Here is a 25,056-nt window from a genome sequence, read left to right as displayed (position 1 = left end):
GCACGTCGGAAACAGAAATGTTTTCGGTGAGAAAGTCAGCGGTGGACCCTTCCATCTAAGATGGACCTAAAAAATAAAATATAGAAGAGCTTTGGGCAACCAGGAAATGGCCTAAATGTTCTGTGTAGGGAAAAAGCCAGAAAGCGAAGGTGCCTCAAGAGATAAACCCACCTCTGTTTAGAGTTGAGTAACTCAACTTGAACCAGGCAAAGGATGCCAGGGCCCTAGGGCAGGGGTTCTCCAAGGGCGGTCCTTGGGCCAGCTGCATTAGCATCCGCTGGGAACTTGTTAGAAAGCTCACTTTCCAGGTTCCACGCAAATCCTACTCATTCAGAAACTTTGGGAATGGGGTCTAGCCATAGGTGATTGGCCCCCTCTTCAGGCGATCCCGAGGCAGGTGAAGGCCTGACAACTACCGTGCTCAGCACTGGGCATGAGATTTACATGCGATTTTTTTCCCTTTTTATTCTGACCATCCTATACGTAGTCTAAAATTTTCCCATTTTAAGATGAAGGCAAGCAGGGTCAGATTTGCCTCAGGACACAGGGCTGGTCAGGGGCTGAAAAGGAAGGGAAACTGATTCCGAAACCCCCCTGAGTAGGAGGAGGCGGTGTTTCAGCCGTCTGTAGTCACTGGTAGCTCTGGGTAACTGAAAATGGGAGCAGGGGCAGGAGGAAGAGAGATGCTAGCGCTAGAGCATATAGAGCAGTCTCTACCCATTCAGTGGGTGATATTTAAACCCAGGATTTCAGAGTTCCCGTCGTGGCTCAGTGGGTAAAGAACCCAGCTAGTATCCATGAGGATGTGGGTTCAATCCCTGCCCTCGCTCAGCGGGTTAAGGATTTGGCATTGCCATGAGCTGAGGTGTAGGTCACAGAGGCAGCTCAGACCTGTCATTGCTGTCTGTGGCTGTATCATAGGCCAGCAGCTAAAGCTCCAATTTGATCCCTAGCCTGGGAATTTCCCTATGCTGCTGGTGCAGTGCCCCCCCCCCCAAAAAAAACCCAGGATCTCCTAGCGAATTGGACCTGAAGTGCCTGTCTCTTTAAAAAGATCCTGAATGGAGTTCCCATCGTGGCGCAGTGGTTAGCGAATCCGATTGGGAACCATGAGGTTGCGGGTTCGATCCCTGCCCTTGCTCAGTGGGTTAAGGATCCGGCGAGGCCATGAGCTGTGGTGTAGGTTGCAGACTCAGCTCAGATCCCACGTTGCTGTGGCTCTGGTGTAGGCTGGCAGTTACAGCTCGGATTAGACCCCTAGCCTGGGAACCTCCATATGCTGCGAGAGCAGCCCAAGAAATGGCAAAAAGACAAAATAAATAAATAAATAATAAAAATAAAAAATAAAAAGATCCTGAGTGTCACACCAATGGAGCATGCACGACACCAAACAAAGCTTCCAGCCCATCCTGAGTTTTGAGGGCTTGAACCCTTCACTCTGCTTAACCACTTCCATCTGTAATCTGCCCACTTGGACCTCCTTCTCAGTCCTTCCCTGTATTTTGTTTTCTTTGCCTAACCTCCCTCCTAGTGGAAGAACATTACTTGAAAGAGGGGACAGCGCAGGGATAGCGGAGCTCAAGGACAGTGGGCTGGAGGTGCCGGGGGCGGGGGGAGCGGGGGGTATCTGTCCCTTCGGGTCACACAAGGTACTTTGATTTCCCCTCCTTTTGAGGACAGCGCTGGCATCAGCAGCTCTCCCTCTTACGGTTTCTCCTTCACAGACAGAAGAGAAAGAGTTGTTTTGGAATCTTGGTTAAAAATTTTTCTTTAAAAATTTTTTAAAAACAACCCCTCCCAGAAACCATGCTAGTTCAATTTAGAACGAGAAATGAAAACGAAAGAGGCTTCTGCAGGAAGTGGTTAGAAACAAGAGGCTAACAGGGTCCTGAGCACAGGGGAGGGTTTTTGAAAATAGATGGGGGCAGAGACCTCAGCAGTCTCACCTCAAAGCTCACAGCCAGGGCCTCTTCTCTGCCTCCCCGGACCCACAATGGTTCAGTTTCCAGGCACTGAGGGTGTGGGTGGGCGGGCGGGGAGGCAGGGAGGTGGGAGGGAGGACATTGAGGAGGACCCCCCAAAAGATGCCAAAAGGCAGATCGTGTAAAGCAGGATGAAAAACATGCTCTGAATCCATTTTCAAGCGACTCGCAATTGGGGTCAACCACCCCAGGTCAATCTCGAGTGAGTTTCCATTTTTGTGTTAAAAAAAAAAAAAAAAACACTCAGGAGCCACGTCTGACAAATCCCTGCCTCAACCCCCAGGCTCACGTCTACACAATCTGACTTTCTGCCTCTAAGTTCTAGCCCTCCTTGGCTTCTTTTAAATACTGGAAAGCTCCATGCTGTCGTTTGCCTTGGAACATGCGGCTTCTTTTTTCCTGGGAACACCTCCAATGCCTTTCCTCACTCACTTTCAAAACGATGTTCCTTTTGCTCAGAAGTCGTTTCTGACCACCCTCTCCCATTAGCTTACCTTCTCTCTTACACACACACAGTGCCCTCTGGCATTTTCCTTGGTCATCCTCGCTGCGTACTAGTCTTCACTCAGCGTCAGGCTCGCCGGAGAAAAGAAGAGGCGACAGGGAAGATGAGATCCCCCAAGCAGATACAGCTAGAACCAGGGCAATCAAAGAGAGAAGAATTTGTTTTAGAAATGGGTAAGATCACGCAGGAAGAAATGCAAAAAGTCTGAATTAGCTATTAACAAAGAGAAGCCAGCAATACCTTGAATGATAAAGATGTGTCCCAAGGAGGCAAAGAAGGTTTGAGAGTGGGAAATATGTTCATATAATTGAATGTATTATAAAGCTATGGAGCAACATAATCTTATTATCTCCTTAGCTGTTGGAAATTAATTTGGTCAAATTCAGCGTCTAATAAATGGTTACTTTTTTATTGTAATAAATTTTTCCATCTCAGTCTCAAAGCCTGAACCGTGTTTAACTGAAAACATTGAAGGATTGCCAGGAAGTTTCCACTGTAGCTCAGTAGGTTAAGAACCTGACTAGTACCCATGTAGATGTGAGTTTGATCCCTGGCCTCACTCATTGGGTTAAGGATCCAGCATTGCAGCAAGCTGCAGCGTACGTCACAGATGAGGCTCAGATTTCTGTGGCTGTGGTACAGGCCAGGGGCTACAGCTCCGATTGGACCCCTATCCTGGGAACCTCCATATGCTGCAGGAGCGGCCCTAGAAAAGGCAAAAAGACAAAAAAGGAAAGAAAAAAGAAAAAAAAAAAACAGTTCTTTGGCAGCAATTGTTTGTTTGTTTGTTTGATTGTTTTTGGCTGCACCTGCAGCACGTGAACATTCCCAGGCCAGGGTTCAACCCCCTGCCACAGCAGCAACCCGAGCCACAGCAGTGACAGTGCCAGATCCTTAACCAATTGAGCCACCAGGGAACTCTGGCAGCAAGTTTTTTTGATGTAAAACTAACAGTTCCTCACACTTTTCAGTGGACAAGTCACTAAATCCAGCCTCTTTAAAAAGATCCAGGTTGGGAGTTCCTGTTGTGGCTCAGTGGCTAATGAATCTGACTAGGAACCATGAGGTTGCGGGTTCGATCCCTGCCCTTGCTCAGTGGGTTAAGGATCCAGAGTTGCTTGAGATGTGGCGTAGGTCGCAGACGCGGCTCGGATCCCGCATTGATGTGGCTCTGGCGTAGGCCGGTGGCTACGGCTCTGATTCGATCCCTAGCCTGGGAACCTCCATATGCCGCAGGAACGGCCCTAGAAAAAGGCAAAATAAATAAATTAATTAATTAAATTAAATTAAATTTTTAAAAGATCCAGATTGGGTTTTTTGGGTTTTTTTTGTTGAGGCTTATTTGTTTGTTCGTTGAGTTTTTACTTTGTTGGCTTTGTACCCATCACTTCCAGGAAACTTCGGAAGTCAAGGGTCCATCACTCCTTCCCTCCTTCAGAAGCTCACCCCCCACATGTCAGCCCCCACGGAACAGCCACTGTGACTGGTCTTTGATTTCCCTGCCCCCTCCACTAAACCTCTTTTCTTTTTCTTTCCTTCTTTTTTATCGAGGTACAGTTGATTTAACAACATTATATTAATTTCAGGTTTACAATATAGTGATTCAAAATTTTTACAGATTCTATTCTATTAAAAATTATTACAAAATAGTGGTTATATTTTCTGTGCTGTACATTACATCCTTGTACTTTTTATTTTATTTTATTTTATTTTTTAAGGGCTGCGCCTGTGGCATATGAAAGTTCCCAGGCTAGGGGTCAAATTGGAGCTACAGCTGCCAGCCTACACCACAGCAATACCAGGGTCTGAGCTGTGTCTGCGACCTACACCACAGCTCAGAGCAATGACTGATCCTTAACCCATCAAGCAGAGCTGCGATTGAACCCGTGTCCTCACAGATACTAGTCGGGTTCATTACTGCTGAGCCACAATGGGAACTCCTCTTTTTTATTTTATACCAAGTAGTTTGTGCCTCTTAATCTCCTTCCCCTTATCTTGCCCCTCCCCCCAACCTTCTTCCTTCTGGTAACTACTTGTTTCTTCTTTGTATCTATGAGTCTGTTTCTGTTTTGTTATATTCATTCATTCATTTCATTTTTTATGTACCACATCATCTTAATCCATTCATCTGTCAATTGTTTCCATGTCTTGGCTATTGTGCATAGTGCTGTGATGAACATAGGGGGTGCATGTATCTTTTTGTTTGTTTGTTTTTGTTTTTGTTTTTTGTCTTTTTGTCTTTCTAGGGCCATACCCATGGCATATGGAGGTTCCCAGGCTAGGGGTCTAATCGGAGGTGTTGCTGCCGGCCTACGCCAGAGCCACAGCAATGCAGTAGCTCTGTTTTTACTTTTTAAAAGAACCTCCATACTGTCTTCCAAAGTAGTGATACCAGTTTACATTCCCCCCACCCTGCGAATCCATCACATCCTCGTCAGTACCTCCCTCTTGTCTTTGCGAGAATGGCCGCCCGAACAGGCGTGAGGTGGTATCTCCCTGTGATTTTGATTGGTAGTCTCCTGATGATTAGCGATGGTAAGCGCCTTTTCATGCACCTGTTGGTGATTTGTATGTCTTCTTTGAAACAATATCTATTTGGGTCTTTTGCCTTTTTTTTTTTTTTTTTTTTTTGCCACACCTGTGGCACATGGAAGTTCCCAGGCCGGGGACTGAATCCGAGCTGCAGCTGTGACCTAGGCCACAACTGTGGCAACGATGGATCCTTAACCTGCTGTGCCACAGCAGCAACTCCTTCTTTGCCCATTTTTTAATTGCACTCTTTGTCAGGATAAACTCACGTTACCCAATAACTCTTTTTTTTTTTTTTTAATTTTTAAGGTGGCACTCGAGGCATAGGGACTTCCCAGACTAGGGGTCCAATCAGAGCTGCAGTTACTGGCCCATGCCACAGCTCATGGCAATGCCAGATCCTTAACCCACTGAGGGAGGCCAGGGATCCCACCTGCGTCCTTATGGATACTAGTCGGGTTCATTACTGCTGAGCCACAACAGGAACACCTCCAATAACTTTTTATAAACCAAAAATACTTTGGGTATTCTAAAGAGCCATGTTTTAAGCATTTTTATTCTTGAAAAATGTTTTTATATAGGTGCTTTATGGAATTTTATGTGTGATTTAGAAAACTGATGGGCTCGAGTTTGACAGTGCATTCTATTTGTTTTCAAATAAAACAGCAGCAGAAGGTTCCCCCTCAGTGGATTGACAGCCTGTTTTGTTTTTGGAAGCATTGCGGATATGAAGCAGGAGACCGCACTGCAAAGGATCTGGAAGAATTCAAAACAGTGATAAGAGTGTGTAACCAACACAGCGCCGGTCCCCCGTGTCCCCGGCGCCACTGCATTTCCCAGCCTCCCTTATAACGAGATGGGGGCCTGTGATTGGGAGACAAAGCAAAGCGCACATGGCTACTAAGCAGGGATATTGAAGGTCCCATATTCTCTCTCCGCTGCTGTGGTGGACGTCCTATAAATAAGAGAAAAGGGCATCTGAATGATTTTAACACTGACTCAGTGCGTGTTCTAGACGCCTCCCCTTATGGCAGAGCTGGACAGAAAGAAAAAACGCAAGGTAAGCGGGAGCAAGTGGTTTCAAAATGCGTCCTCGGCCATGACTGTTGCAATCAGACACACACGGGCCTTCTCAGCTTCCCCTTCGGCACCCTCCCCACTCTGCACACTGCCCGGTCCTGGGGCCCGCACTCGAGCCTCTTTCTGCCCAGGCAGCAGTACCTGCTCATAGGACAGTCGCAGCTACTGCGCGGGTGAGGTATCCTTCCTCCTTGGGGCTGGGAGTGCGGGTGGTTTGTCTTCCGGCACACCTGCAAGCGAGGATGCAGCCCCGGTGGGAGGAGATGCAATCCACCAGCATCCTGGCCTTCCTCTCTTTCCTGTCCAGTTTAAATAAGTCACACTGTGGGGTTGGTTTGGTTGGTTCATTATCCAGGACAGTTCACACGACAGCAACTCACTACCCACTAAACGTTCCCATTTTAACTAATCATTTTTGAAAGGAGAGTTTCAGACACAAGCATGGTGGTGGGGGGGGGGGTGCTTTTGCAGTGGGGAAGCTGAGTGGAGATTCAAGAGGACAGACCAGGGTTGTCACTGGTTTTTTGTTTTTTCTTCCTCTTCTTATCCAGATGGCATGTCACAGGTTTGAAAGGGGAGACATGTGTTTCAGCAGTCACTCAGGTAAGCCCCCACTCAGGGAAAGGTCTGCAGTGTTGATGTCTAGTTCCCAGTCTAGGCTCAGAAAAGGGAAAAAAAAAATTTAAACAAACGTGCCCTGTTTTAAGGGAAACAATAGAGTGATGGCCTTTGCCTTCAGTGAAGCCAGTTTGCAGGACCTGTAACCTTCGTGTAAGTTAGTTTACATGCTCCTGGCAAAGAGTTTCCTTAGCAAAGAGCCAGTCAAAAAATGCTAAATGGGGAGTTCCTGTTGTGGCTCAGTGGGTTAAGAACCCAACGAGTAGCTATGAGAATGTGGATTTGATCCCAGGCCTCCCTCGGTGGGTTAAGGATCCAGTGTTGTTGCAGCAAGCTGCAGTGTTGCAGCTGCAGCTCCTATGCGTCAGCTCCTAGCCTAAGAACTTCCATATGCCAAGGAAGTGGCCCTAAAACGACCAAAACAAAGAAACAAACAAAAAAAGGAGCCGTGGAAAAAACCAAAACAACCGAGAAACAAAACAAAACAAAACAAAAAAAAACAAAACAAAAAAACGCTATTTGGGCAGAATTTCGTCATTAACATGGGCATAGACCTAAAAAGACAGAAAAAAAAAAGCGAGAGCTAGAGAAACAAAACAACGGGGAAAAAAAAACCCTGCTATCTGGGCAGAATTTAGTCATTAACGTGTGATCGTGAGTTTTCTGTGCCTTGTCACCTTCACATAAGCTTTCAGTTTTAAGACACTTCCCTCTGTACGGGAAAGGGAGCCACGTGGCACGGCTCCTTCCTGGGATGAGGAAAATTCAAGTAGTGAATGAAGCGAATGACGTGTGTTTCTGGCTTAGAGGGAGGCGTCCTTTTTCAGAGGTGTGCTCCTCTTGGCCGAGTCTCTGGGCAAAGACTCCCAGTGGATGGAGAGGGTTTGGTGAGCGGAGAAGGAAGGAAGGCGGCGGGGTGGGCAAGGAGCGAAGAAAGAGGGACGCTGAGCCTTGGACCCGGGCGGTCCTAGAAAGCATGAGGAGGGAGGGGAAGGTGTGTGAGCAAGGAAAGCAAGAGAAAGGCGGCGGGCCTGGAGGGGGGGGCAGGAAGGAACCCAGCACCGATGGCGAGGAGATAAGCAGAAGCCGGCAGCGTGGCAAACCCACATTCCGACTCTTTGGGTGGACTCTGAGCACATCACTAAATTTCTCCGTAAAAGAGAGGTTGTGCTTCTTCCCACCCACCTCGTCGGCTAAATGATAAGGTTTTTTGTTCTGCTTTTTAGGGTGCACCTGCGGCATAGGGAGGTTCCCAGGCTAGAGGTCCAATCAGAGCTGTAGCCGCAGGCCTACACCACAGCCACAACAACGCCCAATCCGGGCCACATCTGTGACCTACACGACAGCTCACGGCAAGGCCAGATCCTTAATCCACTGACTGAGGCCAGGGATCGAACCCGCAACCTCATGGTTCCTAGTCAGATTCGTTAACCACTGCGCCACGACGGGAACTCCTAAATGCTGGTTCCTTAACTGAGTTCTGGCCTCTGTCTCAGGAAAACAATGGGCCAAAATGAATGCAGTCACTGCTAAGAAAGGGGCTTCCTGTGTACACCTGTTTTACTGTATTTTGCACCTGTTTTGTATGGAAATCATGCTGTCCTTTCGAAGGAAAGAATAAGCTCTCAGCTGTTTCTTCATGAGAGAGAATCCTCTCACACTGCTCATGCCAGTTTCTCCCGGGTCCGTCCATGTCACCGATGGTCATGGCCACACCTCTGCCCAGTCCGAGGAGCCATCTCTGGCCTTGGAACAGAGCCAGGTTACCGCACCTGAGGATGGACCCCAAAGTCTTGGCTACGCATCTCCGATCTTCAGAAAATAGGCCTTTTTGGAGGTTTAGAACTGGGTGATAGAGGCAAGCATTGAATGACAAGATATGTTTCTAATTCTGTCTCACCCCCCTCCAGGATGTTTTTCTAGGATCCAACAGGGCAATGCCCTGCGGACCTAGAGGAAATCCAGAGGTTTTAACCATCATCATTTTATTGGATAACGTAGTTAGCTTCTGTTTCATGAATACAATATATTGCATGAGTGTCTTTTTCCAGGCATTTCCTGATCATTAAAAATATTCCATTGGCATGATCAGTATAACAAGTAAGCTTTCTCTCTTTTTTTTTTTTTCTCTTTTATTTTTATTTATTTATTTATTTATTTCGGCCAAGGCCTCGGCATGTGGAAGTTCTGGGCTGGTAATCAAACCTTCACCACATCAGTGGCCTGAGCTATAGCAGTGAAAAATCCAACTCCTTAACCCCCTAGGCCAACAGGGAGCTTGCACCTTTAATTTGTTTTTAATTGCAATAGAGTTGATTTATGATGTTGTGTTAGTTGCAAATGGACAGCCAGGTGATTCAGTTATACATATAAATATATCTATCCATTCAATTTTTAGATTCTTCCCCAGTATAGTTTAGTACGAGATACTGAGTGAAGTTCCCTATGCTCTACAGTAGATCCTTGTTGATTATTTATTTTATGTAGAGTAGGGTGTATATTTTAATCCCAAACTCCTAATTGATCCCCCCCTTCTCCCCTTTGCTCAACATAAATTTGTTTTCTATGTATGTGAGTTTATTTTTGGTTTGGTTTTTCTTTTTTGCTGCACCAGCAGCACGTGGAAGTTCCTGGGCCAAGGATGGAACCTGTGCCACCGCAGCGACCCAAGCCACAGCAGGGCCAACAGCGAATCCTTAATCCACCACGCCACAGAGGAATTCCTCTGTTTTGTAAATAAGTTCATTTGGATCATTTTTGAAGATTCCACGTATAAGCAATATCATACGATACTTGTCTTTCTCTAAGTAAGCTTGCTCTTAATAGGACCATACGCAGAGAATCAAGAAGCTCAGCGAGCCACAGGATCCGAACTGAGAATCATCCTTGTGGGCAAGACAGGAACTGGCAAAAGTGCTACAGGGAACAGCCTACTCGGGAAGCAAGCATTCGAGTCCAGGCTGAGTGCCCAGTCCTTGACGAAGACTTGCAGCGTGAGTCGGGGGAGCTGGAGCGGGAGAGAGATGGTCGTAATTGACACACCGGATATGTTTTCTGGGAGGGACCCCTCTGAGTCCCTGTACGAAGAGGTGCAGCGGTGCTTCTTGCTTTCGGCACCAGGACCGCATGTGCTGCTCCTGGTGACACAGCTGGGCCGATTCACCACCAAGGATGAGCAGGCGGTGCGGCGGCTGAAGGAGCTCTTCGGAGCAGATGTCCTGAGACACACAATCGTCCTCTTCACCCGCAAGGAGGACCTCGAGGGAGGCTCCCTGATGCATTTCATCCACGGCTCAGATAACAAAGCCCTGAGCAAGCTGGTGGCGGCGTGTGGGGGGCGAGTGTGTGCCTTTAATAATCGTGCTAAAGGGAGCAACCGGGATGCCCAGGTGAAGGAGCTAATGGACTTGATTGAGAGCCTAGTGAGGGCGAAAAAGGGTGACTGCTATACCAATCGGCTGTGCAGCCTCCTAACCGGGTCAGAATGTGGACCAGGGCAATCGGAGGAAAGATTAAAGGACCTCAAAGGGAGCTTCATAAAGTACATGGCGATCCAGAGATGTTGCACGTCTGTGGCCAAAGCAAACTGCCTAAGAAAAGCCCTAGTCAAAACAGGAATGCGTATTTTATGGGGTATGCAGGTGTTTGCCACATGGCTAATTCTGGTATTTTGTGTATTGCACAGAACATGCAGTTTATTTTACCACTTACCCTTTAGGATATGCGATTTGCTCTATAGCTTCTTGTTAATAATACTCCAAAAATTAATGGTAATTTTTAGACGGACCATTGGAATGGCATCCAAGACTCCTAGGTCATAGTTCTAGATCAGTGATTCTTAACTCACTGTCACACAGTGGGTGAATCTCAGTGCCTCCCCTGTAAAATCTCATCACTGCATTTTTGAGATTCTGCAAAGTGTTTAATCGTAACATCATTGTTATTTTAAAAGTTACTGTTTGTTTTGAAAGAGCATACCAAAACCTTTTCGAAAGCTGTAAACATAAAACTCCTCTCATTTGCAAATCTCTAAATTCAGTCTTATGTTCCCAAAAACACCTTTTCTTCTTTATACTGTTACTATTTCTAATACAAAAATGACAATAAACAACATACAATAACAATAAAGTTCTACTGGCATAGAATTGGCATAAAATAACAGCAGTATCTAGGCTGTAAAGTTCCTGAGATCACGTCTTTAATTCTGTGCTACGGTTTTATCCTCAGAAGATGGTAATTGACACATGGCTCATTTCCGCAACGTGACAAGTTCATGCACAACAATCACACACAGACACATTCACACATCAATAACCCATCTTCTGTGTATCAGATTTGCTTAACATTGAAAGAGGCTCAGCCAGATCCCTGGCCCCCTCATCCCAGTTAGCGCTGAAACGTACATAGAGGCTCCGTGCTTCAGATAAGAGGGTGGACCGGATGGATATTCTGAAGCATCGTTCTGTGAAATGCAACTAGAAGCTGAATTTGTTCAAATAAACAGAATCTCTGTGACGGACAACTCATTAGAAAGTTAGGAAAAGTCCAAGGATGAAGCAAACAATACTCATAAAAAGGATATGGAGCTGAAGCGGGAGTTGAGAGCCATGGGACCAGACAAGCATGGATGGGAGGGCTGACCCAGAGACAAATGATCAATTCCGAGATCAAGAAACTCAGACTTTGGGAGTTCCCGTCGTGGCTCAGTGGTTAATGAACCCGACTAGGATCCATGAGGATGCAGGTTCGATCCCTGGCCTGGCTCAGTGGGTTAACGATCCGGCGTTGCCGTGAGCTTCGGTGTACGTTGCAGACATGGCTCGGATCCTGCGTTGTTGTGGCTGTGGTGTAGGCCGACAGCTGTAGCTCTGATTCAACCCCTAGCTTGGGAACCTCCATATGCATGGGTGAGACCCTAAAAAGCAAAAAAAAAAAAAAAAAAAAGAAAGAAAGAAACTCAGATTTGGGTTGTTGGTAAAGTTAAAGAGCTGAGTCTGGGCTCTCCGATTCCCAAACCCAAACTTATATTAAATTAGGCCCTTCCCAGGGAACTAATATTACAAATTCTTTTTTTAATGTAATGTATGTATAAGGCTGTCCTGATGTTTTATTTCTTCTTAGGCTCCTTTTGGTAAGTTGTGCTTTTCAAGACATTTTTCCATTATGTTTCAGTTGTTGAATTCATCTTCAGAAACAAAATACTTTTATGCCCCTTTAATACAAACAAGAACTACAATATTTGTACCTCTTTGAATTCTCATGTTGGTTCTTTATGATGGTCACTTTTGGTTGATTAGCCTGCCCAGAGGTTTCCTTTTATTACACTTTACAAAAATCTAACTTTGATTTTCTCCATTATATTTTCTCTGTTCCATTTTATTGCATGGTTTTAACAGTGTCTTTTACACCATGTACATTTTTCATTTTAAAAAAGTTCAACTTATCAATTGTTTCTTCATAACCCATGCTCTTGGTGTTGTATCTAAAAAGCCATCACCAAACCCGAGGTCACCTCGATTTTCTGCAATGTGATCTTCTAGGATTTTTAGAGTTTTGCATTTTACCTTTGTATCCGTGACCTATTTTGAATTGAGTCTTTTGAAAGGTGTAAGTTCTGTGACTAGATTTTTTTTTTTTTTGCATGTGACTATCCAACATCATGTTCTGGCATCATTTGTTGAAAAGTCTCTGCTGTTGGTAAACAAATTAGTGGATACAAGTGGAGGATGGGGAAGGGCAAGATAGGGACATAAGATAAAAGATAAAAACTACTATGTAGCAAATAAATAAGCAACGAGGATATATTGTACAGCACAGACAATTATAGCCATTATTTTAGATGGAGTATAATTTATAAAAACCCTATGCCGTACACCTGAAACTGATGCAATTTTGTAAATCAACTATGCTTCAGTTTAAAAAAATAAAAATAAATTTAAAATGTTAAAAGACTCTTCTTTCTCCATTAAATTATCTTTGCTCCTCCTTGGCCAAAGATCAGTTACATTGAAAATAGCTATATCAGGAGTTCCTGTCCTGGTTCAGCAGTTAGCAAACCGACTAGTATCCATGAGGACACGGGTTCCATCCCTGGCCTTGCTCAGTAGGTTAAGAATCCGGTGTTGCCGTGAGCTGTGGTGTAGGTCGCACATGGGCTCACGTTCAGAAATTGGTTGCATTTCTGTACACTAACAATGAGATATTAGAAAGGAATATAAAAATGCAATCTTAAAATCACACCCCACAAAATTAAATAAGCTAGGGCTAAATCTGACTAAGGACGTGAAAGACTTATATGCTGAGAACTGTAAAACATTCGTCAAGGAAATTAAAGAGGATGCAAAGAAATGGAAAGATATTCCAGGCTCCTGGATTAGAAGATTAATATCGTCGAAATGGCCATGCTATCCAAAGCAATCTATAGATTCAATGCCATCCCTGTCATTTTTCACAGAAATAGAATAAACAATCCAAAAATTTATATGGAACCATAAAAGGCCCAGAATTGCCAAAGCAAAGCAATCCTGAGGAACAAAAACCAAGCAGGAAGCATCACTCTCCCAGACTTCAGACAATGTTACAAAGCTACAGTCATCAAGACAGTGTGGTACTGGTACCAAAACAGACAGACAGAACAATGGAACTGAATAGAGAATCAGAAATAAACCCAGACACCTATGGTCAATTAATCTTCATCAAAGGAGACAAGAGTATAAAGTGGGGAAAAGTCTCTTCAGCAAGTGGTGCTGTGAAAACGGGACAGATGCATGTCAATCAATGAAACTGGAACACACCCTCACACCACGCACAAAAATAAACTCAAAATGGCTTAAAGACTTAAACATAAGACAAGACACCATCAGACTCCTAGAAGAGAACATAGGCAAAACATTCTCTGACGTCAACCTTACAAACGTTTTCTTAGGTCAGTCTCCTAAGGCAACAGAAATAAAAGCAAAAATAAACCAATGGGACCTAATCAAACTTATAAACTTTCGCAGAGAAAAGAAACCATTAAAAAAAAAAAAAAGACAACCTACAGGATGGGAGAAAACAGTTTCAAATGATGCAACTGACTAGGGCTTAATCTCTAAGATATACAAACAACTTATCCAACTCAACAGCAACAAAGCCAACAACCCAACTGAAAAATGGGCAAAAGACCTGAATGGACGTTTCTCCAAAGATATACAGATGGCCAGCAGGTGCATGAACAAATGCCCAACATCATTAATTATTAGAGAAATGCAAGTCAAAACTATAATGAGGTATCACCACACACCTGTCAGAATGGTCATCATTAACAAGTCAACAAATAACAAATGCTGGAGAGGGTGTGGAGAAAAGGGAACCCTCCTACACTGTTGGTGGGAAGGTAAATTTGTACAACCACTGTGGAAAACAGTATGGAAGTACCTCAGAAAACAAACAGAGAACTACCATGTGACCCAGCAATCCCACTCCTGGGCATATATTCAGACAAGGCTTTCACTGAGAAAGATAACATGCACTCCTATGTTCATGGCAGCACTATTCACAATAGCCAAGACATGGAAACAACTGAAATGTCCATTTGACAGATGAATGGATTAAGAAGATATGGTACATATACATAATGGAATACTACTTAGCCATAAAAAAGAACAAAATAATGCCATTTGCAACAACATGCATGGAACTAGAGACTCTCATACTAAGTGAAGTGAGTCAGAAAGAGAAAGAGAAATATCATATGATATCACTTATGTCTGGAATCTAATATTAGGCACAAATGAACCTATCTACAAAAAGCAACAAACTCATGGAGAACAGACTTGTTGCCAAGGGGGAGGGGGAGGGAGTGGGATGGACTGGGAGTTAGAGGTTAGTGGATACAAACTATTGCACTTGGAGTGGATAAGCAATGATATCCTGCTGTATAGCACAGGGAGTTATATCTAATCACTTATGATGGAGCATGATGGAGGATAATGTGAAATTAAGAAAGTATATATATGTATAACTGAGTCACTTTGCTGTATAGCAGAAATTGACAGACACTGTAAATCCAATATTTAAAAAATTTTTTAAAAGAGGGATGAAGATTAGGAAACAGCATGTCCTTCGACAGACGAATGGATTAAGAGGATGTGGTACACCTCACACCGGTCAGAATGGCTGTCATTATAAGTCTATAAATAACAAATGCTGGAGAGGGAGTGGAGAAAAGGGAACCTCCTACCCTGTTGGTGGGAATGTAAATTGGCACAACCACTGTGGAGACCAGTATGGAGGTAACTCAGAAAACTAACTATAGAACTACCATGTGAAAAAAAAAAAAAGAAAGAAAGAAATGGAGTTCCCGTCGTGGCGCAGTGGTTAACGAATCCGACTAGGAACCATGAGGTTGCGGGTTCGGTCCCTGGCCTTGCTCAGTGGGTTAAGGATCCGGCGTTGCCGTGAGCTGTGGTGTAGGTTGCAGATGTGGCTCGGATCCCGCGTTGCCGTGGCTCTGGCGTAGGCCGGTGGCTACAGCTCCGATTCAACCCCTAGCCTGGGAACCTCCATATGCCGTGGGGGTGGCCCAAGAAATAGCAACAACAATAACAACAACAAAAGACCAAAAAAAAAAAGAACTACCATGTGACCCAGCAATCTCACTCCTGGGTATATATCTAGACAAAACTTTCATTCAACATGCACTATTCATTGTAGCACTATTCACAATAGCCAAGACATGGAACAACTGAAATGTCCATTGACAGATGAATGGATTAAGACGATGTGGTACATATACGTAATGGAACACTACTGAGACATAAAGAGAACAAAATAAGGCCATTTGCAGCAACATGGTTTGAACTAGAGATTCTCGTAGTAAGTGGAGTAAGTCAGAAAGAGAAAGACAAACACCGTATGATTTCATTGATACGTGGAAACTGAAATATGGTGCAGGGAGTGCCCATTGGGGTGCAGCGGAAATGAATCCAACTAGTATCCAGGAGGATGTGTGTTCAATCCCTGGCCTCTCTCAGTGGGTCGGGGATCTGGCATTGCCATGAACTGTGGTGTAGGTCGCAGATGCAGCTCAGATCCTGCATCGCTGGGGCTGTGGCGTAGGCTAACGACTTACAGCTCTGATTTGACCCCTAGCCTGTAAACTTCCATATCCTATGGGTGCAGCCCTAAAAAGCAATAAAATAAAATATGGTATGGATGAGCCTATCTACAGAATAGAAATAGACTCAAAGATATGGAGAGCAGACTTGTGGTTGCCAAGGAGGAGGGGGAGGGACTGGAAGTTTGGGGTTAGTAGGTACAAATTATGACATTTACAATGGTTAAGCAATAGGTCCTGCTATATAGCACAGGGAACCATATCCAACATGGTAGAACATGATAGAAAATAGTATGAGAAAAAAAATATATATCTGAGTTGCTTTGCTGTACAGCAGAAATTGACAGAAGATTGTAAATCAATTGTAATAAAAATTCTAAGTTGCAGTACGTATGCACAATGGAATACTACTCAGCCATAAAAAAGAATGAAATAATGCCGTTTGCAGCAACATGGATGCAACTAGAGATTCTCATACTAACTGGAATAAGTCAGAAAGAGATAGATAAATACCACATGATATCACTTATATGTAGAATCTAAAATATGACACAAAAGGAGTTCCCATTGTGGCTCAGTAGTAATGAACCTGACTAGTATCCATGAGGATGCAGGTTTGACCCCTGGTCCTGCTCAATGGGTTAAGGATCCACCATTGCCATGAGCTGTGGTGTAAGTTGCAGAGGCAGCTCGGATCTAGTGTTGCTGTGGCTGTAACAGAGGTCAGCAGCTGCAGCTGTGATTTGACCCCTAGCCTGGGAACTTCCAAATGCCATGGGTATAGCCCTAAAAAGACAAAAACAAATAAATAAACAGAGTGATAAAGGGGGAAAACCTGCTCAAGAATACTCTTCCCAGAAAGGTTCTCATTCAGATTCAATGGAGAAATTGAAAGTTTTACAGACAAGCAAAAGCTAAGGGAATTCAATGCCACCAAACCAGCTTAACAACAAATGCTAAATGAACTTCTCTAGGTGGAAAACAAAGGCCACAATTAGAAATAAGAAAATTACAAATGAGAAGGCTCATTGGTAAAGGCAAACATATAGTAAAGGTAGGACACTATCCACAAACAAATATGATATCAAAACCTGCAATCGCGAGAAGACGAGAGTACGAGAGTACGAACGTAGGATGTTGGAATTGGAAATTTGAAATTAAGAGACCAGAAACAAAACAATCTGTGTGTGTGCGTGTGTGTATCATAGTGTGTGTGCGTGTGTGTATCATAGTTTATGTGTGTGTGTGTGTGTGTGTGTATCTTACTATATCAGGTCCTCATGGTAAGTGCAAACCAAAAATCTATGACAGACCAACAGACGTAGACTAAATGAATATGGATACAAAATAAGACCTATAAATATGCTGTCTACAAGAGACCCACTTCAGGTCTAGGGACACATACAGACTATACCCAAACCAGGAAAATGTACCACAGGAAATGCAAAAATCCTCAACAAAATAAAACCAAATCCAACAATATTTTAAAAGGATTATACACTACAATCAAGTAGGATTTACCCAGGGATGCAAGGATTTTTCAATATCTGCAAATCAATTATTGCGATATACCACATTAACAAATTGAAGAATAAAAGCCATATGATCATCTCAAGAGATGCATAAAAAGCTTTTGAAAAAATTGAACACAAAAGCAAATAACATACAAGGGAACCCCCATAAGATTATCCGCTGATTTTTTAGCAGAAACTCTGCAGGCCAGAAGGGAGAATGATGGAAAAATGGAAAAGCCATCCAGAAAGTGGACACAGAGGGAACTTACCTCAACATAATAAAGGTCACATGTGACAAACCCACAGCACTCAATGATGAAAAGCTGAAAGCATTTCCTCTAAGATTGGGAACAAGATGGTGATGTCCATTCTTAGTTCTAGAAGTCCTAGCCATGGTGATCAGAGGATAAGAAATAAAAGGAATCCAGGTTGGAAAAGAAGAAGTAAAAGTTTCACTCATTGCAGATGACATGATACTATACGTAAAAATTCTAAAGATGCTATCAGAAAACTACTGGGGCTCATCAATGAATTGGGTAAAGGTTCAGGATAAAACAGTAATCTCTTGCATTTCCGTACACTAACAACAAAAGGTCAGAGAGAGAGAAATTAAGGAAACAATGCCATTTACCATCACACCGAGAAGAATAAAATACCGGAGTTCCCGTCGTGGCGTGGCGCAGTGGTTAATGAATCTGACCAGGAACCATGAGGTTGCGGGTTCGATCCCTGCCCTTGCTCAGTGAGTTAACAATCTGGCATTGCTGTGAGCTGTGGTGTAGGTCACAGATGCGGCTCGAATCCTGCATTGCTGTGGCTCTGGTGTAAGCTGGCAGCTACAGCTCCGATTAGACCCCTAGCCTGGGAACCTCCATATGCCTCGGGAGTGGCCCAAGAAATGGCAAAAAGACAAAAAAAAAAGAAAGAAAAGAAAAGAATAAAATACCTAGGAGTAAACCTACTTAAGGAAGCAAAACACTTGTACTCTGAAAATTATAAGATGCTCATAAAAGAAATAGAAGATGATGACACAAACAAATATACTGTGTTCTTGGATTGGAAAAATCAGTTTTGTCAAAATGACTCTAGGACCCCAGGCAATCTATAGATTCAATGCAATCCCTATGAAATTACCAATGGAAGTTTTCACAGAACTAGAAGGAAAAAAAAATTTTTAACTTGTATGGAAACACAAAAGACCCTGAATAGCTAACGCCATCCTGAGAAAGAAAAATGGAGCTGGAGGAAATAGGCGCTCTGACCTCAGACTATACTACAAAGCTAGAGTCATCAAAACAGTATGGTACTGGCACACAAAAAAAACAGAAACCTAGATCAATGGAACAGGATAGGAAGCCCAGGAAAAAACCCACCCACCTATGCTCAACTAGTCTACTACAGAGGAGGCAAGAATATACAATGAAGAAAAGACAGTACCTTCAATAAGTGGTGATTGGAAAACCGGACAGCTGCATATGAAAGAATGGTCAGAGGGGAGAAATGGACCGGGGGGGGGGGGGTTAGGACTGTCATATGCACACTACTGCCTATGGAATGGATGGCTCTCAGGAACCTCTACTCAATATTCTGTGATCACCTTTATGGGAAAAGAGTCTGAAAAAGAACGGATATGCATGTATGTATAACTGAACCACTTTGTTGTGCAGCAGAAATTAGTACAACCTTGTAAATCAACTATACTCAAATAAAACTTTTAAAAATGAAAAAAAAAAAAGAGAGAGAGAGATGAAACAATAGGTCCCAGCCCAGGTCCCAAGAAGATGAGGGCTCAAGACAGCCCTCCTTTGCACATGGAGGGGCTGTCAACTCCAAAAAATTAAAGTGAGTTGGGTCGGGGACCTGACCAGTTCTCGGGTCAGTCCTTTTGCCGCCTCATCACCACATCATTGGCTCCTTTGCTGCCTTTGCTCTCAGGACCCTCTTGAGAGAAGACAGAATAACTAGAATTGAGATCCCAGCACAGATGACCGGACCAAGCCTCTTCATAAGGCTAATCTAGGAATCGTGTAAAGGAATTTATCTTCAGCAGAGCGACTAGCTCCAAGTCCTTCAATAGCTAGAATTCTTTCTTTCTCAGATGAGACTTTCCTTCCGAATTTTTTTTTTTTTTGACAGATTACACCCCAGGGAAGCACGGACCACACACATGTCCAGCCAATGGACAGCTGTTAAGAAAAACTATCAAGTTCTTTGTTCTGGGGCAGGAGACTCTCCGGACCCACTTTATATGGGGAGGAAAAATCCTACAAGATAAAAAGTCATCGAAGAGGTCACTACGCAAGTTTAGAAGTTGAGTCAGGCCTCGGGGCCCCACGACACCTACTCCTTTCTCAATATGATGAGATTTCTGGTGGAGGGGGGGCGTGTGAGTCACCGCAGGAGAGAGATCTGTACGGGAAAATGCATCAAAGCTTAGGAGTATTACTGTCTCTTTAAGGAGTCACACGTTGCCGAAACCTCCCTCTGGGCTTTCCGGAGTTCTGAGGTTTAAAAGAACTAGAGACTTCCTCAGTGCCCCAGGACAAAACAGCATCCCCACTCACACTTGTGAAGAGAAAGCAGAACTCAGATCCTTCTCAGGGAGGAGGGCACCCTGGCAGAGGACAGGCACCACAGCCACCTGGAGGTGGCTGAGCCCCTGTGTCCCAGCAGGCACCATGAAGGTGAGTAAGAGCTGGAGCCAGGAGGATGGGGCTTCCAGAGTTGCCAGGACAGGGAGTTCAAGAGAGGCTTTATGAGCATCTTCTCCAGTCTGGGAGGCACTCGTTTCTGTCCACCTCTGCATCCCCTTCACACATGGAGAGACGTGTGTGCTAGGACTCCTTGGAGGCACAAGATGCTTCTTCTTTTTTTTTTTTTTTCCGTCTTTTTGCCTTCTCTAGGGCCGCTCCCACAGCATATGGAGGTTCCCAGGCTAGGGGTCTAATCAGAGCTGTAGCCACAGACCTACGCCAGAGCCACAGCCACGTGGGATCCGAGCCGCGTCTGCGACCTACACCACAGCTCACGGCATCGCCGGATCCTTAACCCACTGAGCGAGACCGGGGATCGAACCCGCCACCACGTGGTTCCTAGTCGGATTCGTGAACCACTGCGCCACGATAGGAACTCCACAAAATGCATTTTAACAGGCGTTAAGACATTGCCCCAACAGCCTTGTCAGCAAAGGCAAAAGAGATTTCTGTGGACCCAAAAGCAAATTAACCTCGTGTGGCCAGTCGTGAGACCACCGGAATGTCTTCTCGGCCTTCTCTCTGTCCCCCCAGTGGGAGCCCCTCAGGGGACTGAAGAGGTTAGAAACTAGGTCTTCACCCCCCTCTCTCTGCATGACCCCTTCCAGGTCTGCTCTCCCATTCAAGTTTCTCCCACCCCAGCTGCAGGGGCGCCCCCATTTCCTTCTCTGCACAATGAAGGGGTTGGAATCAATAGGTGATTTCCAAACTCTGATTTGTGGACTAATGACATCAGATACAGCTGATCCATAAATCAGAAGCTCTGAGCACAGTACCCTTCAAAATGAACTTTTTTTTTGTCTTTTTTTTTTTGCCATTTTCTTGGGCCGCTCTCACAGCATATGGAGGTTCCCAGGCTAGGGGTTGAATCGGAGCTGTAGCCACCGGCCTACGCCAGAGCCACAGCAACGCTGGATGCTGGATCCAAGCCGCGTCTGCAACCTACACCACAGCTCACAGCAACACCGGATCGTTAACCCACTGAGCAAGGGCAAGGATCGAACCCGCAACCTCATGGTTCCTAGTCAGGTTCGTTAACCACTGCGTCACGACGGGAACTCCCAAAATGAACATTTTTAAAGAAGACTCTAGGAATTCCGAAAAACAGTCAGTTTGAGAGGCTCTGAACTACATGAACTCAGACTTTTCAGAGCAGTCAGCAGAGACATTTGAAGAGCTCCAGAATTAAGAATCATTGGTCAACCCAGATTTCAGTGTGAGCGTACATCCTTCTTAAAAATTAGTTTAAATGATTTTAAGCCTCATTTCAAACCATATGGAAACTCCAGTGACTCACCCGAGAGTTCCGTAGAATCCCCCTAGCTGACTTCTGCTTCACTTGCTTCTTTCCCCCAGCTGACTTCTTCATTTTCTTCTTTCGAAAGGACGAGTTGCATTAGCTACATTCTTGTTCTTTGCTTTGAATCTTGCAGCTGCTTCTTTGTTTCTGCTTGGGGGTCAGTTAAGGGAGTTTGTTGGTTTCTATTTACAAAATAACGCCTCACACGATGTGATTTGCCCATGGGGTGAACTTCGCTGAAGACTTGGTGGGATGAAGGGGGGTTACTACAGAAACACAAAGACCTTCGGATTGAGTTCTAGGCACACCTGTCACTAGACCTCTGGCCAAGCTCTGCCTCTGATTTCCTTTGTGTGTGCTGCCAACGGGGGATGATGAGAAGAGGTGGGATTGGAAGTGGATGGGGACGCACAGACAGGACTCTGGAGAAATGGGGGGGGGGGGTGAATGGTCACGGGAGTGACACCACAGTGGGGGGGTGGGAAGGACCCTGAAACCTGCTGTTTGTGGAGCAGCCGAGGGGGGAGAGGATTAGTTGGGAATGAGGCTGGAGAAGCAGACGGAGGAGAGAGAGGAGGCGCTTGTGTTCGGGTGCTCCTGTGGTCAGGCCACCTTGCCCACAGAGTGGGGGCCTGTATTCGGTAATGTTTGATTGGTTGCAATCCATTCCGTTTGAAAAGCCTTCGATCATCAGGGGTTGGAGGGGAGCTTCCCAGTCTCCCCCTCTTTAGACATATTAGGACCAGCCAAACGCTGGGCTTCTCTGAGAAGCCATTTGGGAAATATGTCTGTTTTCCAATGTCCAAAACCAAAATGCCCATTTTCTTTTTGTTAGTTCCCAGGCCAACAAGCTTAAGCTGGGTCCCTGACACGCTGAGCAAGTAAGTGTTCTTGTTCTCAGGGTTTTGCAAAGTCTCCCCAGCTGCTGACTCTCCTGGGAAAATGCAATGGCTCAGCCAATGTCACTGGCATAGAATTCCCCAGAAAAAACTTCTCTCTAGAGCTTTCTCATTGACACAGAGCAAGTGTTATATCCTCCCATCTGCTCTTTGCACTCGGAGGTCCTGAAGGCAAAACCAGGCTCAGTGAATATTCTCACAGGGTCATTCCAACCCTGACCTGGCTCCTCCAATGTCTTCCCCAAATTCTGATGCTCGGGGGAGGGCAGGAACTATGACTTTGTCACTGTGGTGTCCCCAGCTCTTTGGAATTAGATTGAAGCATTGTAGGTAGTTATACCTATTTGATGAACGAGTGAATGAACAAATTGTGTTTGGGACTCTTTCAGTTAACCCTAGGAAGACAGAAGAAGCCAAGAGATGAAGAAAATCCCCATGGTAAGAACATATCTCATAATGCGTATCTGCCCCCAGCTGTGAGCTCTGGGTAACAAGGAAGGGGGCTAAGTCAAGACTCAAGAACAGAGAGAAGCCCCAGAGGTTTCTCGATGCCGGGATAAATCAGCAAGGGCCTTGGGGGTGGCATTAGACCGAGATCTCTGTCCCTGCCCTGCTGTGAGATATTAAGTTATTTGTGTCACCCACACCTCCGTTCCTAACGTAAGACGAAGAAAGTACACCTGCTGTGATCTCCACAGAAGGGGACGTGGATGGCATCGAAGCATGTGCTAGAGGACACAGGGCTCCCCAGGTCGAAGGTGTCAGGGAACAAGGATGGAGGGTTGAGCAGGTTTCTCCTTCGGCAGCAGGTTTAAGAGAGAGGAGACAGAGGAGGAGGAGAAGGAGGAGGGAGGGGCGTGGGACTCCAGAGAGCCCTGGCTGCCAGGCCCACTGCCCCTCCTGCCTTGCTGCGGTGGGAGGGTGTCTGGGAAGGCATGGCCGAGGCCACTGAGGCTGTCGCCTGGGGACCAGCTCTGCGCAGTGTGGCGGATGACCTATGAGGTCAGAGGGCGGGGCGCCTGTGTGACAGAGGGGCGTCCTCCCGAGGAAGCCTCACCGGCTGGGGGCGCCCCTGCAGGGGCAGGTGTGGCGCCAGACAGGGGAGCAATGTGCGAGGAACGCTGTCCCGCTCCCGAGTTGAGGGCTCCTAAAGGTTCGGTCCGAAAAGCCAAAGGCGGGGGGGCCCCTGTTCCCCTTTGTTCCAAAGGAGTCCAGGCGACCCACGTGCCGGGCGGCGCGCGCTGCTTTAAGGCCCGGACTGACAGATCGTTGGTCTCGCAGGTTCTGAGGACCTCCAGGCGGCCCTGCAGGAGCCCAGGCTGCGGCTCCTCCTGGCCGGGAGGACGGGGGCGGGGAAGAGCTCCACGGGAAACAGCATCCTGGGCCGGAAGCACTTTGACTCCAGGCTCAGGGCCACGTCGGTGACCCGAAGCTGTGCCGTGGCGAGCGGCAGGTGGGCGGAGTGGGACGTGGACGTCCTTGACACCCCGGACCTTTTCAGCTCCGAAGTCGCCCGGACAGACCCCGACTGCAAGGAGAGAGGCCGCTGCTACCTGCTCGCAGCCCCCGGGCCCCACGCCCTGCTCCTGGTGACGCAGCTGGGCCGCTTCACGGCCCAGGACCAGCAGGCCTGGAGGGGGGTGAAGGCGCTGTTCGGGGCCGGGGTCTCGGCGCACACGATCGTGGTCTTCACCCGCAAGGAGGACCTGGCGGAGGGCTCCCTGCAGGATTACGTGCGCGACAGCGAGAACCCGGCGCTCAGGCAGCTGGTGGCCGAGTGTGGGGGCCGGGTCTGCGCCTTGAACAACCGCGCCACGGGTCCCGAGCAGGAGGCGCAGGTGACGGAGCTGATGAGGCTGGTGGAGGATCTGGTGAGGGACCGCGGCGGCGCCCCCTACACCAACGACGTGTACCGCCTGGCGCAGGCCCTGGGCGGCGTGAGCCCGGAGGAGAGGCTCCGCAAGGTGGCCGAGCGAGTGGCACAGAAGCAGCAGGGGTGCTGCCTGCAGCGGTTCCTGTGTGAGAAGCCGAAGGCTCAGAGGATCCTGTGGGCTCTGGCCCTGGCTGTGCTGGCCATCGTGATCCTGATAGCCCTGTTCTTTTTCAAAGGTCCGTAGTCAGGGTCCTCTTAAGTCTTGCAGGTAACCTGGTCTAAACACTAAACACTACTCCCACCTAAAGTGAGATTTCAAAAGCATCTGTTTTAGAAGCTTCTCATTCACTGTAGTGAACAGCTTTTCAAATAACCGCATGGGGAGTACCTGTTGTGGCTCTTCGAGTTAAGGACCCCGCCAGTTGTCTTCTTGAGGATGGGTCTTTGATTCCTGGTCTCCTTCATGGGGTGAGAATACGGCCTTGGCAGCAACGTGCAGGTGAATGTCTCAGAGGCGGCTCACATCTGGTGTTGCCTATGGCTGTGGTGTTGGCCTCGGCTGCGGTGTTGCTTCAACCCCTGGTCCGAGAACTTCCTATGCCACAGAATGGCGGTCAAAGGAAAGAAATAGGAGTTTCTGTTGTAGCTCAGCATAAAGGAATCTGACTAGCATTCATGGACAATGCAAGTTCCAGCCCTGGCCCTGCTCAGTGGGTTAAGGATCTGGCATTGCCATGAACTGTGCTGTGGGTCACAGACCCTGCTCAGGTCCCCCTTTGCTGTGGCTGCGGCATAGGCTCCTTCTGGCCGGCTCCTCCAATACAAGCCCTAGCCTGGGAACCTCCATATGCCCCAGGTGTGGCCCTTTAAAAAAAAAAAAAAAAAGACAGAAGGGAAATAAATAAA

The 25,056-nt window shown here is 46.2% G+C and overlaps 2 protein-coding genes and 1 long non-coding RNA gene across 3 annotated transcripts in view; 2 read left to right on the top strand and 1 right to left on the bottom strand.

The window, feature by feature from the left end:
- The window catches only part of LOC125117445 (uncharacterized), a 27,813-nt gene extending 5,990 nt beyond the window's left edge, over window positions 1-21,823 (bottom strand). The window contains exons 1-2 of the long non-coding RNA XR_007132629.1: window positions 21,376-21,823; window positions 2,477-2,614 (exon numbers count right to left, since the gene is read on the bottom strand). This is a non-coding gene — a long non-coding RNA (uncharacterized LOC125117445). The remainder of the gene's footprint in view (window positions 1-2,476; window positions 2,615-21,375) is intronic.
- GIMAP2 (GTPase, IMAP family member 2) lies at window positions 6,114-10,838 on the top strand. Its single transcript, XM_047763335.1, has 3 exons — window positions 6,114-6,269; window positions 6,648-6,699; window positions 9,541-10,838. Exons 2-3 carry the CDS (start codon window positions 6,648-6,650, stop codon window positions 10,533-10,535), a joined length of 1,047 nt encoding a protein of 348 aa, XP_047619291.1. The 5' UTR covers window positions 6,114-6,269; the 3' UTR covers window positions 10,536-10,838.
- Window positions 19,841-25,056, top strand: GIMAP1 (GTPase, IMAP family member 1). Its single transcript, XM_047763336.1, has 3 exons — window positions 19,841-20,009; window positions 22,667-22,715; window positions 23,559-25,056. Exons 1-3 carry the CDS (start codon window positions 20,004-20,006, stop codon window positions 24,392-24,394), a joined length of 891 nt encoding a protein of 296 aa, XP_047619292.1. The 5' UTR covers window positions 19,841-20,003; the 3' UTR covers window positions 24,395-25,056.

The sequence above is a fragment of the Phacochoerus africanus genome, chromosome 16 (assembly GCF_016906955.1).
Source record: "Phacochoerus africanus isolate WHEZ1 chromosome 16, ROS_Pafr_v1, whole genome shotgun sequence".
Lineage (NCBI taxonomy): Eukaryota > Metazoa > Chordata > Mammalia > Artiodactyla > Suidae > Phacochoerus > Phacochoerus africanus.
Note: the sequence above shows the minus strand (reverse complement) of the source record. Positions and strands in the feature narration are given on the sequence as shown.